At 39.1% G+C, this 17946-nt stretch overlaps 1 protein-coding gene across 1 annotated transcript; it reads left to right on the top strand.

The window, feature by feature from the left end:
- Positions 1–4736: 4736 nt before the first annotated feature.
- On the top strand, positions 4737–16607 carry LOC133643232 (5-aminolevulinate synthase, non-specific, mitochondrial-like). Its single transcript, XM_062037677.1, has 11 exons — positions 4737–4935; positions 8178–8409; positions 8482–8664; positions 8746–8871; positions 8997–9216; positions 12007–12191; positions 12261–12440; positions 12529–12693; positions 14675–14943; positions 15021–15183; positions 16312–16607. Exons 2-11 carry the CDS (start codon positions 8196–8198, stop codon positions 16470–16472), a joined length of 1866 nt encoding a protein of 621 aa, XP_061893661.1. The 5' UTR covers positions 4737–4935; positions 8178–8195; the 3' UTR covers positions 16473–16607.
- Positions 16608–17946: the final 1339 nt, after the last annotated feature.

Consider the following 17946-nt stretch of genomic DNA (forward strand, 5'->3'; position numbering starts at 1 on the left):
TCTTGTTCACCCTCTGTGGGAGGTGAGGGGAGCAGTGAGCAGCAGAGGTGGCCGCGCCTGGGAATAATTTTTGGTGATTTAACCCCCAATTCCAACCCTTGATGCTGGATGCCAAGCAGGGAGGTAATGGGTCCCATTTTTATAGTCTTTGGTATGACTCGGACAGGGTTTGAACTCACAACCTACCGATCTCAGGGCGGACACTCTAACCACAAGGCCACTGAGTAGGTGGCCTAGTCTATATACATGTATATATATATATGTATATATATATATATATATATATATATATATATATATATATATATATATATATATATATATATATATATATATATATATATATATATATATATATATATATATATATATATATATATATATACACACATCCATCCATCCATTCATTTATATTTATGTATATACGGGATCTTTCTGTGTGGAGTTTGCATGTTCTCCCCGTGACTGCGTGGGTTCCCTTCGGGTACTCCGGCTTCCTCCCGCCTCCAAAGACATGCACCTGGGGATAGGTTGATTGGCAACACTAAAATTGGCCCTAGTGTGTGAATGTGAGTGTGAATGTTGTCTGTCTATCTGTGTTGGCCCTGTGATGAGGTGGCGACTTGTCCAGGGTGTACCCCGCCTTCCGCCCAATTGTAGCTGAGATAGGCTCCAGCGCCCCCCGTGACCCCGAAGGGAATAAGCGGTACAAAACGGATGGATGGATGGATGGTTATATATATGCCTCTATTCAATGACAAATGATCACCAAAGAGAACAAAGACAATGACAGCACTGTTTGAGTGGAGATCTGCTTCGTAATTAAAATAAAATGTATATGTTCCCAGTCGTATAGGATAAACACAAAATATTTTTTTTATTAAAGTAGCTTGAATAGTGATACAAAAAAAGGAAAAAATAGAAACTCGAAAGAAATGCGTATCAAAATACAAAATGCACATGAACAAATTTTTTTTTTGCTATTGACATGTTGTCAATGTTCTGGCATCACAAGTGTATTCACTTTGTTTTGGTTGAAATAAGCCATGAAAATGAACGTTACCAATATGAGTAGCTCTCTACCTTTTTTTTTATTTTGTAAAAGTAATTCTCAGAAGAAAATGAAAGTTGGATACCCCTGCCCTAACACAAAACTCCCTATGATCATTCCATGGAAAAACAAAAGTCAGTTCACTCATTTATTTGTCAGATATTTACAACAAACAAATGGCACTGATTTATTATTCACTATTAGATTATTATTGCAAGCAAACATTATTCAGAAAAATGTCATACCTAGGGACACCAGCAGAGAGCAGCAAAACATCAGAAAATAAGTGGAAAGGCACAGGGAAGACATTTCCAGAAGCTTTGTAAATAAACCAAGGCCATTTTCAGTTATGAGGAAGTAAAATGCAACAATGTTGCCTCATCTCGTTTTTTTTGTGTATAAACTAATTGTGGAACCTCATCGAGAGAATGCCAAGAGTGTGCAAATCAGTAATCAGAGCAAAGAGTGGCTATTTTGAAGAAACTAGAATATAAAACATGTTTTCAGTTATTCCACCTTTTTTTGTTAAGTACATAACTCCACATGTGTTCATTCATAGTTTTGATGCCTTCAGTGACAATCTACAATGTAAATAGTCATGAAAATAAAGAAAATGCATTGAATGAGGAGAAGGTGTGTCCAAACTTTTGGCCTGTACTGTATATAAATAATGTAGTAACAGGCACATTCATAAAAACATGTAATAATAACATTTTTTGCTCATTTCAAGCATACGGCGGCGTATTTATTTCTCAGTCGCATCGCAACTTTCGCTATTTCCTTCAACAATAACACTCGTACTCATGGCAAAATTCATGAGAGACAACAACGTCTACTTTGGGACAAATGATGATCCAGAACCATATATTTTTGAGCCTGAATATAAAGAGGATGAGCTACAAGTTTTAGACTCTGGGTGTTAAGCAAATCTAGCTTTTGTGAAACACTAAGCATCATGCAGAAGTATTGCTAAGGGCTAAACAAGTAATACAAACTATAAACGTATTCAAACAATAATTTAGTGGACAATGTTTGATCTCAAGATTTGTGTGTTCTGTTTAGATGAAGAATTGCTAACAATCCTTACTGAGGTAAAAAAAAAAGAAAAAAAAAGGTGACGCAAACGAGCATCTTTTTGTGTCAAACCTTGCAATGTTTTCGGGGCTAAATTGAATGTCAAAGTTGAGCTACTTCTCTGTTTATGGCAACAACTTTGACTATACAAGTGTCATGCATGATTTATAATCTAGAGTTCATTTACCAGCTCAGAGGCTATGCAGGAGTTCACCGGCTCATTATGTCTAGTTGCCTCTCTGTTAATAAAGGCGCCGCTAAAAGTAGTTCATTGGCATTAGTTCTCACAATAACAATGTCGCTAATACTTGGTTAATATGCATGTCACAACATGTAAATGGAGTATTTTGGATGTTTTTTGGGGGGGCTTCATGGGCAGGATATATTACTCCCATTTGCTGCATTGTTAGCCATGAATTACTAGCCAAATATTACAAATTAGAATGCATTAAGCAAATAATTGTCTCACGTAGAGATTTTGAATGATGGGCAAAATTCCAAAAAAGTGCAATTCTTCTTTAACAAGTGAACATTAAAACACAATAAATCAGAGGTGTCAAATGTACGGCCCTTTGTAGATGATGCTACATATGTAAAAAAAAACAAAAAAAAAAAAAAAAAAAACACATGATGTTAATGCACCAGTCGAGGAAAATGAGCAAACTACATTAATAACATCCTGTAATTTGATTTTGATATTATTTTTTTAACTTGATAGATTGAAAATTAACACCAATGAGTTGACTGATGAACATTATTACATAATTTATTCAGAAAGTATAAATAACGACAAATAAAGATAGAATACTGTTAACTGCAACATGTAAGTGTAAACAAAAACAAAAAACAACAACATTATGATTTGTACATTTTCAGAATGTGCTTGTTCTATTTTGAAACAAAGAAAACAATCTGAAGTTGTCTTTATTTTTAAGTTACTCCCCACTTGGGAGTAGATTTTTCTCCCTGATCTAAAATGAGTTTGACACCCCTGCAATAAATGAACATCATTACTTACTGACACAGGAAGGGGTATATGATTAAATAAAATCTGCTTCTCCTTTCATATTTTGGACACGTGTCAGCATCTGATGTAACTAATTACTAATTTTTATTGTTTGGCAAATCCTTGCATAGACCGTTTTTTTTGTATTGACATTTTTTTAATAATAATAATACATTTTATTTGGTCAAAGACGCTTTACAGTTCAAACAGTTCAAAGTAATAATACATGATACATACCGTATTTTTCGGAGTATAAGTCACACCGTAGTATAAGTCACACCGGCCGAAAATGCATAATAAAGAAGGAAAAAAACATATATAAGTCGCACTGGAGTATAAGTCGCATTTTTTGGGGAAATTTATTTGATAAAACCCAACACCAATAATAGACATTTGAAAGGCAATTTAAAATAAATAAAGAATAGTGAACAACAGGCTGAATAAGTGTACGTTATATGAGGCATAAATAACCAACTGAGAACGTGCCTGGTATGTTAACGTAACATATTATGGTAAGAGTCATTCAAATAACTATAACATATAGAACATGCTATATGTTTACCAAACAATCTGTCACTCCTAATCGCTACATCCCATGAAATCTTATACGTCTAGTCTCTTACGTGAATGAGATAAATAATATTATTTGATATTTTACGGTAATGTGTTAATAATTTCACACATAAGTCTCTCCTGAGTATAAGTCGCACCCCCGGCCAAACTATGAAAAAAACTGCGACTTATAGTCCGAAAAATACGGCAATACTGGAAATATAAAAGTTTTAATTTTTTTTTGCATCGACATTTTCCCCCCTGGTTTCTGCATTGACATTATTTTCCTTTTTTGCATTGACATTTTTCTCCCTTTTTTTGCATCGACAATTGTTTTCCTTTTTTTTTTTGCCATTTACATTTTTTTTCCTCCTTTACATTTGCACTCTTTTTCCTTTTCTTTTTTTTTTTTTGCATTGACAATTGTTTTCCTTTTCTTTTCCATTGACATTTTGTTTTTCCTTTTTTACATTTGCATTTGTTTTCCTTTTTTTTTTATTATTTTTTTTACATTGACATATTTTTTCTTCCAGTGGTCCAAGTTCCCATCGCTGTTTTTAAGGAGCTCCTGCAGAAAAGCCATCATCTGTATGCCAGTTTACGGAAATCTGCTGCAAAAATGTTAGTCTCTGCCAAGTTTTAAAGCTCATTAAAGTTTTAAAGCTCAGTCCAAAAACACTATTAGGAAAACAATGACCATTGTCTATCTGTGCTGGCCCTGGCGACTTGTCCAGGGTGTACCCCGCCTTCCGCCCGAGTGCAGCACCCCCCGCGAACCCGAAAGGAAGGAACAAGCGGTAGAAAATGGATGGATGGATGGAAATAAACTAAACAAGCTACCATTGCCTTTTTTTTGGTTACACAATGTCATTGCTGTTACACAATTTTTGTTGTGTAACTATGCGCTTATTTTTATTTATTTATCCATGATTAATTTACTCATCGTTTATTTAATTCCGCTGCTTACTCAACCAACTGATCAAATTTCAATTCAAAGTAAAAGTATAAACAACGAGCCCATACTTCTGAGGATGACTCACGGCTTGACAAAGTCTCGCGAGACTTCAGCTTAAAGCTCCGAGCCTTATTTAAGCAACAGCACATCCGCGCCCTTGTAGTTCGTCCTCAGTGTAGGATAACGAAGCGGCCAACTTAAGTCATCCTGCTCCGGTCCCTGTGTGTCCTTGTGCGTGCTCATCTCTCCAGGGTGACCTAGACCAAGTGGATTGTCTTGTTGAGGTTTTTATTATCGGTAAGTTGTTTCCCTTCCGTAGCGTTGACCACTCCTTACCTCCGCCATCACTTTCTGGGAGGCTAAAAGCTAGCTGCCATGTAAGCCGGTGCTTCTCTCAATAACAACGAGTATATATTTTGTAATATTTTCACCTAAAACAGTGTCATTTGTAATAAAGGCGTTCAACTTGAGGAACACTCAAGTAACACCGGTGTTGGGAAGTGAAGGCTAGTGGCCAAAGCAGCTAAGTAGGCATAAAAACTATTCCAGGGATTTTTACCCCCACCGAAGTTGTAATTGAGGTAAATATTGTGTTTTTTTACTGACCTTTATTAGTGTTACATATCTGAGTTATCGTGTAGAAATATGGGGAAATAACTACAAATGTGCACTACATTCATTAATGGTGTTAAAAAAAAAAGATCCGTTAGAATAATACATAATATTGGATATAGAGAACATACAAATCCTTTATTTATTAAATCAAAAATACTGAAATTCCACGACATAGTGCATTTGCAAACAGCTAAAATTATACACAAAGCAAACTATAACCTGCTATCCTCCTTCAAAACCGCAATAAAACAGTGCCGTGAATCTTTGGGCACCACACGATTCGATTCTCGATTTCAGAACGATGCTCGGTTCAAAATCAATACTTTTTTAATAACAATGGGTGATAGTTTTATGATTAACTACATTCCTCTACTAAACAGAAACAACTGTGATCAATTTCTATAGTTGTTAAAAGAATATATATATATATATATATATATATATATATATATATATATATATATATATATATATATATATATATATATATAAAACAAGTAATTTTGTTTAATAAAATTCTACCCAAACATTTAATAAAGTCAAATACAAATAAGGCAAGAAGAAAGTAAATCTGTACAGCAGATATGTGCATCTATATCAACAATGTAAATTGCCTGAGTGGCTGGACAAAACAGATTTATGAATATATATATATATATATATTTTTTTTTTAATCGATTAAGAATCGGGATTTGTTTAAATTATTTTTTTTGAGACGCCTAGAAATCAGACAGGTCTTATAGAGACGATTCCAGTGATACAAGTATCACTTTCTGTCACTCTGATAAATATTGAGAAAGTTAAGGAGTTTTAAAACCAATTAAATTGCACTAATTTCTAGTCAACTCCTTTGAAATTATTATGATTTGTTTTCTACACGTGAAACACTTCCTTTTCCATTTCGTCAACATTTTGCATAGATTATGTTTTACAGACCTTTTTCAAGCTGCTTTTTGACGTCTCTTCAGGATGCTTTGTTTTGTGGGTGGTCTTATTTGCATACCTCCACTTCAACAGTGTCTTCTCCCTCCTTTTGTTATAGCTTTTTGCGCTTCTATAGCGAGATTACCGGCAGAAATAAATTGAACTATACACTATCTTGTACTACAAATGGCAACAGCGGCGGATGCATGTGCATGTACCAGCTAGTTTGCCCCACAACAAGAGGATAGAGAAAAAGAAGGAGCTTATTGAATACAGCGTCAGACTACAATGACTACAATTTGGGTAAATTCATACCATGTATGGATAATCGGCTAACGTCACAGGGCAGAATCCGAAATACACAACAGCAGGTACCAATAGTTAATAAACGTTGGTTTTGCAATATAAGGCCCCTTTGATACAAAGTCAATGGGACTCAAGATTTTAGGTGTGACCTTTTTGTTAAAAATGTCATAAGTTTCCTATTTTAAAAAGGTTAGTATCTTTGGAAAGCTTGCTTACAGTTACAATCTATTTTTATTGACTATATACATGAGATTACATTGGAAGTAATGGAAATTTTGAGTAAACCTGGCTGCTCGGACTACTTATTTGTGAGTCAACACAGGCAATCCAAAAATTAAGTGTGCACATTGAAGATTTTAAAAGATATTCGTCAGACTCCCGGATAAATGTACAATCTATTTTATAATAGGGATTCCAAATAATATTTTACTCACCCAGGAATTTTTGCAGGGCAGGAAACTTGGCAAAATTTTGTCAGAGCTTTGTGGCGCGAGTACTTGTTCAATCTGAAAATGTGGATATTCTGGATAAAGGATATATGTGTTGTACATCATTAGTATTGGTGTAGAGTGATGATGAAAACAGCGGCCTGGTCGCTACTTCATTGCACGATCAAGCGTGAGAGGCACTCAGTGACCCCTGCTGCTATTCAGCCAGCAGCGAATACACTCTTACCTATTTTGTCATCAAGGTTAAGTAATCATAAAGTCACTTAGGTTTTCTATTTTTTATGGTGAGTTAATGATTATTAAAGTAGTCAGATATGAGTTATTGCCTGTGTTACAATAAGTCTCTCTTTATTTGACTTAACATATTGTAGCAGCCTGAAGAATCATTTAAAAAATGTTTCACCTTTGCTCTACTCTTTTGAAAAGCCAATGCGGAATATACCCGTCGACGCCAAAATGTGTCAACAAAACCATGTAGTCCACATAACAGCCTGTATGTAACACTGTAACGCCTACCATAGGAAAATACAGGGGCTATATTCGCTGTGTGCAACTCCACGCAGATGAGTAAGATTTCAGCCACAACGGCGAGTTAATGTGTTAATAAGTGTGTAATAACAATTAAACGGTTACTTTATAAAATGTAGACTTGAAGACTTGTCAATTGAAATGTATGATGTGAAGTATGGATGCAAATCATGGCCTGCGTAATTGTGCAGTGTTTCCCATAGGCCAAAAGTTTGGACTCACCTTCTCATTTCAATGATTTTTTTCATGACTATTTACATTGTAGATTGTCACTGAAGGCATCAAAACTATGACAACTGTGAAGTGAAAACCCTTTCGGGTGACTACCTCTTGAAGCTTATCGAGAGAATGCCAAGAGTGTGCAAAACAGTAATCAGAGCAAAGGGTGGCTATTTTGAAGAAAGTAGAATATAAAACATGTTTTCAGTTATTTCACCTTTTTTTGTTAAGTACATAACTCCACATGTGTTCATTCATAGTTTTGATGCCTTCAGTGACAATCTACAATGTAAATAGTCATGAAAATTAAAAGTGTGTGCGTGTGTGTGTGTGTGTGTATAGGCATATACGTCCATCCATCCCATCCATTTTCTACCGCTTGTCCCTTTCAGGGTCACGGGGGGAGCTGGAGCCTATATAAATATGTTTATATGTATAAAAATATATACAGATAAGTTTTATAAATAAAATGTGTTTCCCTCTTGTTTTCTCTTTCAGAGCTTTCACGTGGTAATCATGATGGACGTCATAATGCGCCGGTGTCCTTTCCTGGCTCGCGTGCCACAGGCCTTCATGCAGCAGCAGCCGAGGAACTCTTTGGTTGCCTACGCCCAGCAATGCCCCATTATGATGGAGTTGGCCTCCAAACCAATGGCCCCGACCTTTGCACGGGCCCTGTGTACGTCGTCCTCTTCTCGCCAGAAGACCGAGAACAATGCCACTGCTGAAGGTGACTTGTGGACGTCACGACTCTGTTCCATCGCAATGCATATGCTGTATCTAAAGGCAGCGTGTCTTCTAGGCCCCAAAGCGGAGGTGGAGACCAAGCTATCTGCTGGCCACTCTATGCTGTCCTCTGGTCAGGCTGTGGCCTCCAAATGCCCCTTTCTGGCGGCGGAGATGGGCCAAAAGAACAGCAGCGTGGTCCGCCAGGTTGGCATGGAGTTCCAAGAAGATGTTCAGGAAGTCCGCACTGTTCAGAAAGGTAAGATAACACTACAAAATGATTGACCAATTCACCAGATAAGCAGCATAACATAAAAAGTTGTTATTTTACTCATTTCAGAGGTGTCTCCTGACCAGCTGAAGAAGCCGTCCATGACCAGCACCAGCGAGTGCCTCATGAAGACCCTCTTGAAGCAGCGACCCAAGATGGTGTCTCACTTGCTGCAGGACAATTTGCCAATCAGCTGTAAGTTTCAGGGATTGTACCAACTAGTCCTTTCAACAAATTCTGGTCGGGTTGTTTAGTGATGAAACAATTTGCAACACACCGGTTGCATTGCGTTAAGCCATCTTTCTTCCTCCTGCCGACAGCGTCTCGCTTCCACTACGATGGCTATTTCGAGAAGAAAATCGAAGAGAAGAAGAGCGACCACACTTACCGCGTGTTCAAAACAGTCAACCGGTTGGCGAGTGAGTTCCCCATGGCTGAAGACTTCACCGGCTCCTTGGAAGACAAGAGGGAGGTGTCTGTCTGGTGCAGCAACGACTATCTGGGCATGAGTCGACACCCTTGGGTGGTGCAATCGATAATGTGAGTTTGATAGAAAATGTCACTCTAACCTGGCTCCATACGCGGTATCTCATGAAGGAGTATACCACCCACATTTTAGCTAGCTATCTCCTAGAAGTCACAAGAGCACATCCTCTTTAAATTTGCCTATCTAGCCGTGACGCATGTAATTGTAATGGACGTTTTCGATGAGATTAAAAACACATAAAAAAAAAAAATGCTCTGATGGGGGAGGGAAGCACAGCAGCATCTTTCAAAAAAGCAATATGTGGCTTCATGTCCATTTCAAATAACACCTGAAAAGTATCTAATTTCTATATATATTTTTTTAAGAACATTTTTTTGAAGGCTCCTAATATTGGGTAAATAAAGTGGTCAAGTCACCAAATCGGCAACAGTGACCCCTCATGCTGCTATGTCGTTTTATTCTTTGGTAAACTAGGCGTATGTGAGGTGTCAAGAATAGAGATGAGTACCAAAATCGGTACTTGTATAGGTTTCAAACGATATCTGTTGGTACTACTTAGTACAGACTCTCAAAACAATCTTAACAAATCACCCAAATCTACAATCAAATTTTGGTACCCTTTTGTTGCAAATGAGATCACATGCAAATGCAGACTACGCACCGGCTCAAGGACGTGGCGTGCAAACGGGCCTATTCGTAGCAGACTGCCTCTAGGTAATGTTACAATGTCATTTCCATGCCAACAAGGTAAACAAGCCTGATAGAAAGCGCTCGAAAGTAGAGCTCCACTTTTTAAAATGCGCTGGCTCAATGCATATTTACATTGGATATGCCATATACATGCTACAGATAAGCATTAGCAAATTTACATGGCATTTTTAACACCTTTTGTTAATCAAAATCTAGATGCACGTAATAAATCAAAATACTTACTTTGTTCAGTTATACAAGACTGGCACATTCAACTTAATGGCAAAGACTATTTCTGAATACAGCAACACAGCTAGGATAAGCTGAAATTACTGCATGCAAGATATAACAATCACTTTGGTTTTAGATGTTGACTATAAAAATGTTGATTTTAATATTAAAAAATATTTATTTCTTACCACATGAGCACACACAAAAGTATCGAAAATCGGTACTGTTTAGTATTAGTAATGGTTTATATGTGATCGGTCCTCCTCGAGTTAGGAAGGGCAGCTGCGATGCACACTGCCACCTACACCTACTGTAGTTGTAACGACAACCAGCATTCACAAACAATCCCATTATAATTTGTTCACAGAGACAAAAATTTAATTCATAGTCCATGGACCGTAGCCCGCCGGTGCCAGCACTCATGCAGCCCCAGACCAATGCAAGACTTAGTTATTTTAGTACAGTATTTGCTTGCATTGCACGTAATTGAATTACTAATTACTTTAATTTAATTCTGTATCTATTGCTCTCTCTTTTTTTTGAAATTTCAAATATCTGGCATTCGCAGTGGAGACGTTTCATGGGAGCAGAGTGCGTGAGTGTGTGCCTTTTTTTAAAAGGTAGTGCCTGTTGACAAGTGACGCATGATCTTAGCAAGAGCTTGTTCATAGTTTTGAGTCGTGGCCGTAGCTCAGAAATGGTAGTCTGCGGGCAGTGACTTACTGGAAGGACATGTTGCTCAGAGCAGCTCCTGTTGAATGTGTTCACTGGTTGTTAATAAAGTGTGCATCAATTGCTGTCTCGCCTTCTCCACAAACAAGTTATTGTAGGATTACACGATTTTCACTTCATTAAATTGTTGTTCATTCTTCCTGTCTGTGTATGAATGAGTGTGGCTGTTTGCACTACTAAGGAGCTACTTTTGTGAAGTGCACTTGCTGGGATCCTGACGCTGTCTCGCTGACGCAAACACAAGCACTTCAAAAGTAGAGTGCCATGTTACATTAAATGTATCGGTACAGTAACAGTGTTGTAATTGGATTACTCATTACTAGAAAAAGTAATGGTTATTCCTATCTCAGGATTGTTGTTTTCCCCCTATTTTAACTGCTCAGTGGCCTAGTGGTTAGAGTGTCCGCCCTGAGATCGGTAGATCGTGAGTTCAAACCCTTGATAATATAAATACATTTAATAAAGTCAAAATACAAATAAGGCAACAAGAGAAGTATCCTACACTTCTCTTTTGTAAAGTAAATCTGAACAGCCGATATGGGCATCTACATCTACTATATGATTTGCCTGAGAAGCTGGGCAGGACATTATAAAAAAAAACCCTGTCGAGTCATACCAAAGACTGTAAAAATGGGACCCATTACCTCCCTGCTTGGCACTCGGCATCAAGGGTTGGAATTGGGGGTTAAATCACCAAAAATTATTCCCGGGCGTGGCCACCGCTGCTGCTCACTCCTCCCCTCACCTCCCAGGGGGTGAACAAGGGAATGGGTCAAATGCAGAGAGTAATTTCACCACACCTAGTGTGTGTGTGACTAGCAGTGGTACTTTAACTTTAATCACTCTTTTCAGTTGATAGTTCTCTATTGTATACAAGCTGTTCACTGACTACTCTAAAGTACCGGTATACCAAAGTTGAATTTCTACCATATTGTCCGATGAGAATAAAATGTACTGTCATACAAATGTTTGCTGAAATGTGAAGGGCGTATAGATTTTGTGAGTTTTCTCCAGTGGCTGGACACAAAGGATCCGAGTTAGAACTGAAATTACATGACACCCAAGGGCAATGCATCCATTGTTTGCATGGCAATCCTTTAAAGGCCCTACATAAATATATTACTTATTTATGTTTAGTTTTTTCCACTGCAAATCTGAATTTAGTTTGTTTTCCCTCTATTTTCCTCCAGGGATACGCTACGAAAGCACGGCTCTGGTGCAGGAGGCACTCGGAACATTTCCGGGACCAGCAAGTTCCACGTGGAGCTTGAACAAGAGCTGGCGGACCTCCACAAAAAGGACGCAGCGCTGCTCTTCACTTCCTGCTTCGTGGCCAACGACTCCACCCTTTTCACTCTGGCCAAGATGCTGCCAGGTAGTTTTCTAAATCTTGTAAGTATTCCAAATGACCCGCTCTGTCCTAAAACGTTCTGCGTTATTGTAGGTTGTGAGATCTACTCCGATGCGGGCAACCATGCGTCGATGATCCAAGGAATCAGGAACAGCGGAGCTACGAAGTTCATTTTCCGCCACAATGACGTTGCTCACCTCCGAGAGATGCTGCTGAAGGGAGATCCCACGAAACCTAAGATTGTCGCCTTTGAGACTGTCCATTCCATGGATGGTCAGTTTACTCCGTGTTTGTCGCATTCGCAAATCAATTGTCTAGGAAATGACTAATTTTTTGTGTTGTCTTGTTCTTCCCATGATAGGTGCCGTGTGCCCACTTGAGGAGATGTGCGATGTGGCCCATGAATTCGGCGCCATCACATTTGTAGACGAAGTCCACGCTGTGGGTCTATACGGTGCGAGGGGAGGCGGCATTGGAGATCGTGACGGCATCATGCACAAGATGGATATCATCTCAGGGACTCTGGGTAAGCATATTCTATTCACAAGGTGTTTTTTCCCTTCCATCCAAAATGGAACAAGTGTCTTCCATAGTAGGAATATCTTGTTCTACTGAGCCGTGTCACCCCATCTGCTAGAGGGCTTAAAGGGGCTGTGAGCAGCTCCCTGGTTGCTAGGAGACCAGAGGCTTGAATTGCACGCAAATTAAATTTATATAACAAAAAAAAACGCAGGGGGCGTGAGAACAAGCATTGAATCCCGGCAAACGAGACCCCAAAAACAGGCCAAGTGATGTCATTTGGGGGCCTAATTTTACACAGTTTGGCGTATTTTTGTGACGCTGAGGATTCGAGCAGGTGTTACCAGGGAATCGCAGCCCTCTTGCTGGGCATCTTTTAGCACAGTTTCACATATTTTTGTGAGGCAGAGGAGTCCGGCAGTTGTTCCCGGGGAATTGGAGGCCTTTTGGGGGTGTCAAAATGTTGTTGTTTTTTTAAGTGTCACAAAATTGTCACAAAAAACTGATTTTTTTCTGTCACTTATTTAGGGTACCAGCAGTCGGAGGGGAAAAAGTCTGGATTTTTTCTAAGTGTCAAAAAGTCGGGATTTGTTCTGTCACTTTAGGGTACCAGCAGTTAGAGGAAAAAAAGTTGAGATTTTTTTCTAATGTCAAAAAGTCTGGATTTATTCTAATGTCAGAAAGTCTGGATTTTTTCTAATGTCAGAAAGTCGGGATTTTTTTCTAATGTCAGAAAGTCAGGATTTTTTTCTAATGTCAAAAAGTCTGGATTTTTTCTAATGTCAAAAAGTCAGGATTTTTTTTAATGTCAAAAAATCGGGATTTTTTCTAATGTCAAAAAGTCAGGATTTTTTCCTAATGTCAAAAAGTCGGGTATTTTTCCTAATGTCAAAAAGTCGGGTATTTTTTTCTAATGTCAAAAAGTCGGGATTTTTTTTCTAATGTCAAAAAGTCGGGATTTTTTTTCTAATGTCAAAAAGTCTGGATTTTTTTTCTAATGTCAAAAAGTCTGGATTTTTTTCTAATGTCAAAAAGTCGGGATTTTTTTTCTAATGTCAAAAAGTCTGGATTTTTTTCTAATGTCAAAAAGTCGGGATTTTTTTCTAATGTCACAAAATCGGGATTTTTTTCTGTCACTTATTTAGGGTACCAGCAGTTGGAGGGAAAAAAGTGGGGATTCTTTCTAATGTAAAAAATTTGGGATTTTTTCTAATGTCAAAAAACCGGAATTTTTTTAATGTCAAAAAACCAGGATTCTTTTTTTATGTCAAAAAAATCTGGATTTTTTTCTGTCACTTATTTAGAGTGCCAGCAGTTGTAGGGGAAAAGAGTCAGGATTTTTTCTAATGTCACAAAGTCGGGATTTGTTCTGTCTAATCCCTCCTCTTGTCCCCACAATTCCCCCCTCTGTCTTCCTTTTTCTCTCTTTCTATCCCCTCCTGCTCCGGCCCGGCTGCACCAAATGATAATATAAATACATTTAATAAAGTCAAAATACAAGTAAGGCAACAAGAGAAGTATCCTACACTTCTCTTTTGTAAAGTAAATCTGAACAGCCGATATGGGCATCTACATCTGCTATATGATTTGCCCGAGAAGCTGGGCAGGACATTATTTTAAAAAAAAAAATAGAGTGCCAGCAGTTGTAGGGGGAAAAAGTCTGGATTTTTTCTGTCACTTATTTAGAGTGCCAGCAGTTGTAGGGGAAAAGAGTCGGGATTTTTTCTAATGTCACAAAGTCGGGATTTGTTCTGTCACTTATTTAGGGTGCCAGCAGTTGGAGGGGAAAAAAGTCTGGATTTTTTCTAATGTCAAAAAGTCTGGATTTTTTCTAATGTCAAAAAGTCGGGATTTGTTCTGTCACTTAGTTAGGGTGCCAGCTGTTGGAGGGGGAAAAAGTCTGGAATTTTTCCAAGTGTCACAAAGTCGGCATATATTTTTCAGCATCCATTAAAACAAAACCATCACTTGTCTCATCCTGCTTTCAGGCAAGGCATTCGGATGTGTGGGGGGCTACATCGCCAGCACCTCCTCCCTGGTGGACACGGTCCGCTCTTACGCCGCCGGCTTCATCTTCACCACCTCGCTGCCGCCAATGCTGTTGAGCGGCGCCAAGCAGTCCATCCAGGTCCTCAAGGGCGAGGAGGGCCGCATGCTGAGGCGCAAACACCAGCGCAACGTCAAGCTGCTCAGACAGATGCTGATGGACTCCGGGCTCCCCGTGGTGCACTGCCCAAGCCACATCATCCCCGTGCGGGTAAGTCGCCATAAACGACGTCCTTCAGTCGACCGAAACTGAGGCTTGGTCCTAATGTCCCGCCGTCCTCTTCTAAGGTGTCCAACGCTGAAAAGAACACGGAGGTGTGCGACCTCATGATGAGTCGCCATAATATCTACGTGCAGGCCATCAACTATCCCACCGTGGCAAAAGGGGAGGAGCTTTTGCGCATTGCACCAACACCTCACCACTCTCCTGAGATGATGAAATATTTTGTTGGTAAGCAACCTAAATTATTGATTGAAAATGTTGAATAAATCTCAGCACTGTAGGAGTGAGAAAATTCCATACCCGCTGTAAGATTATTTGACGTGCAATATAAATCACAATTTAAGCCCTATTTACGCTGCACACCAAATCTGATGGGGTTTTTTGCCCTCAAATGACAAAGATCAGATTTTTTTGCCAGTCTTAATGCTCTGAAGTGCTTCTAATCTGATCTTTTTGCATCAGATTCAGGCCAAATCCATTTGGAATCTGAATTTTACAAGTGAGACTTCAGTCTAAACGGCAAAGCGAGCTGAATGTGACTTTTTCGTCAGCTTTGGGCGAGCCACGTTATTCACATCCATGAGTGAGATTGTACGATACCGATCACATGTATTAACTGTACTACATTTTTAAATGTATTTATGGAGAGTGCTATTTACAGTTAAATAATATCAATACAATATTTAAACTAGTTCCATATTTTCTTTCTCGGTGTGCAGTACGTTCAGCCTCGTTCTCCAGTGATTATGATGCATAAGATACAAAGTTTTGCAGTTTATTTGCCGTAATGGAGGTGATTATTAACATCTTATGTAGTGGCTCCATTTATGGAGACACATAAATAACTGCTAGCTGCTTATCAGCCGGGTGACTAATTATAAATACAGTGTTGGCCGATCGTGGTTGGTGGCCAATCTATTGGCACATCACTCGTTTTAGTGTTTTTGTTTTAATGATAAAGTCAAAACGGATGTTGTGCGATTTACTTGCAGTCTGTGATGTCACTTCCGGTTGCAGATGTCTTCTTCAGACAGGTCTATTCCTCGAAGTATAGAACGATTACCCTGTTCTAAGAGAGCACAGCTTGTAATTTCAATGTGCACGATTGAATATCATGAATATCAGTACGTTTAGAATTGGGCATGTCGTTTCTTATTGGGGAAAGACGTTAATGTTTCTTGTTTTCATGTTGGCATCTGTAACCTATCAAAGGGCAGTTTCACGATCATTTTGATTTAAAGAACAGTCATACTGTCAGTTTTACCATGGTTTACCATTACTTCCCTAATCCTCACCATGTATAATGGATATGTAGTTGACATAGTACCCTAATCTCTTCCCTTTTGCTGTGTACAGAGAGGTTGGTGCACACGTGGAAGGAGGTGGGCCTGCAGCTGAAGCCTCACTCATCAGCTGAGTGCACCTTCTGTCAGCAGCCTCTGCACTTTGAGCTGATGAACGAGAGAGAGAAGTCGTACTTCAGTGGCCTCAGCCACCCTATCTCAGCCCACGCATAATCAATCGTTGTTTCCATCGTCAACATCGGGCTCCAGGTGGCACAATCATGCCCAGCCCAGTCCTATACATGTCGTGATGTCTCATACATTATTTAACATTATAAAATACTCTGGTTCTAGATTATATATGCTTCAAATAAAATATGAGCTGGAAACTTTTGCATTGTCTGTGGAATCCATTATTGATTACCAGGAACTACTATTGAGATAAACCTCCTGCCTCCTACTGTTTGCCTTGTCCAAGCAAAATATGAACTTTCACCGGTCAGTCCTGAAGTACAACATGCTCTATTATACAAAACCAGTGAAGTTGGCACGCTGTATAAATGGTTAATAAAAACAATACAATGATTTGCAAATCCTTTACAACCTATATTCAATTGATTGTAAGGGCAAGATACTTAACGTTCGAACTACAAAACTTTAATTTTTTTTGCAAATATTAGCTCATTTAGAATTTGATGCCTGCAACATGTTTAAAAAAAGCTGGCACAAGTGGCAAGAAAGACAGAAAGTTCCAAACTTATTTGGAACAGGTCAACAGGCTAATTGGGAACAGGTGGGTGCCATGAAATGCTCAGTCATTAACAAGGATGGGGCGAGGGTCACCACTTTGTGAACAAATGCTTGAGCAAATTGTTGAACAGTTTTAAGAACATTTCTCAACGAGCTGTTGGAAGCAATGTAGGGATTTCAACATCTACGGTCCGTAATATCAAAAGGTTCAGAGAACCTGGAGAAATCACGGCACGTAAGTGGCAAGGCCGCGACCTTCGATCCTTCAGGCGGTACTGCATCAAAAACCGACATCAGTGTGTAAAGGATATCACCACATGGGCTCAGGAACACTTCAGTAAACCACTGTCAGCAACTACAGTTGGTTGCTACATCTGTAAGTGCAAGTTAAAACTATGCAAAGCGAAAGCCATTTATCAACAACACCCAGAAACGCCGCTGGCTTTGCTGGGCCGAGCTCATCTATGATGGAATTATGAAAAGTGTTCTGTGGTCTGACGAGTCCACATTTGAAATTGTTTTTGGAAACTGGACGTCATGTCCTCTGGAACAAAGAGGAAAATAACTATCCGGATTGTTATAGGCGCAAAGTTGAAAAGCCAGCATCTGTGATGGTATGGGGGTGTATTAGTGCTCAAGGCATGGGTAACTTACACATCTGTGAAAGCGCCATTAATGCTGAAAGGTACATACAGGTTTTGGAGCAACATATTTTGCCATCCAAGCAACGCTATCATGGACGCCCCTGCTTATTTCAGCAAGACAATGCCAAGCCACATTTTGCACGTGTTACAACGGCGTGGCTTCTTAGTAAAAGAGTGCAGGTACTAGACCATGGGTCACCAACGCGGTGCCCGCGGGCACCAGGTCGCCCGTAAGGACCAGATGAGTCGCCCGCGGGCCTGTTCTAAAAAAAAAAAAAAAAAGAAACTTTTTTTTTTTTTTTTTTTTTTTTTAA

This window comes from Entelurus aequoreus, linkage group LG26 (genome assembly GCF_033978785.1).
Source record: "Entelurus aequoreus isolate RoL-2023_Sb linkage group LG26, RoL_Eaeq_v1.1, whole genome shotgun sequence".
NCBI classification, from domain to species: domain Eukaryota; kingdom Metazoa; phylum Chordata; class Actinopteri; order Syngnathiformes; family Syngnathidae; genus Entelurus; species Entelurus aequoreus.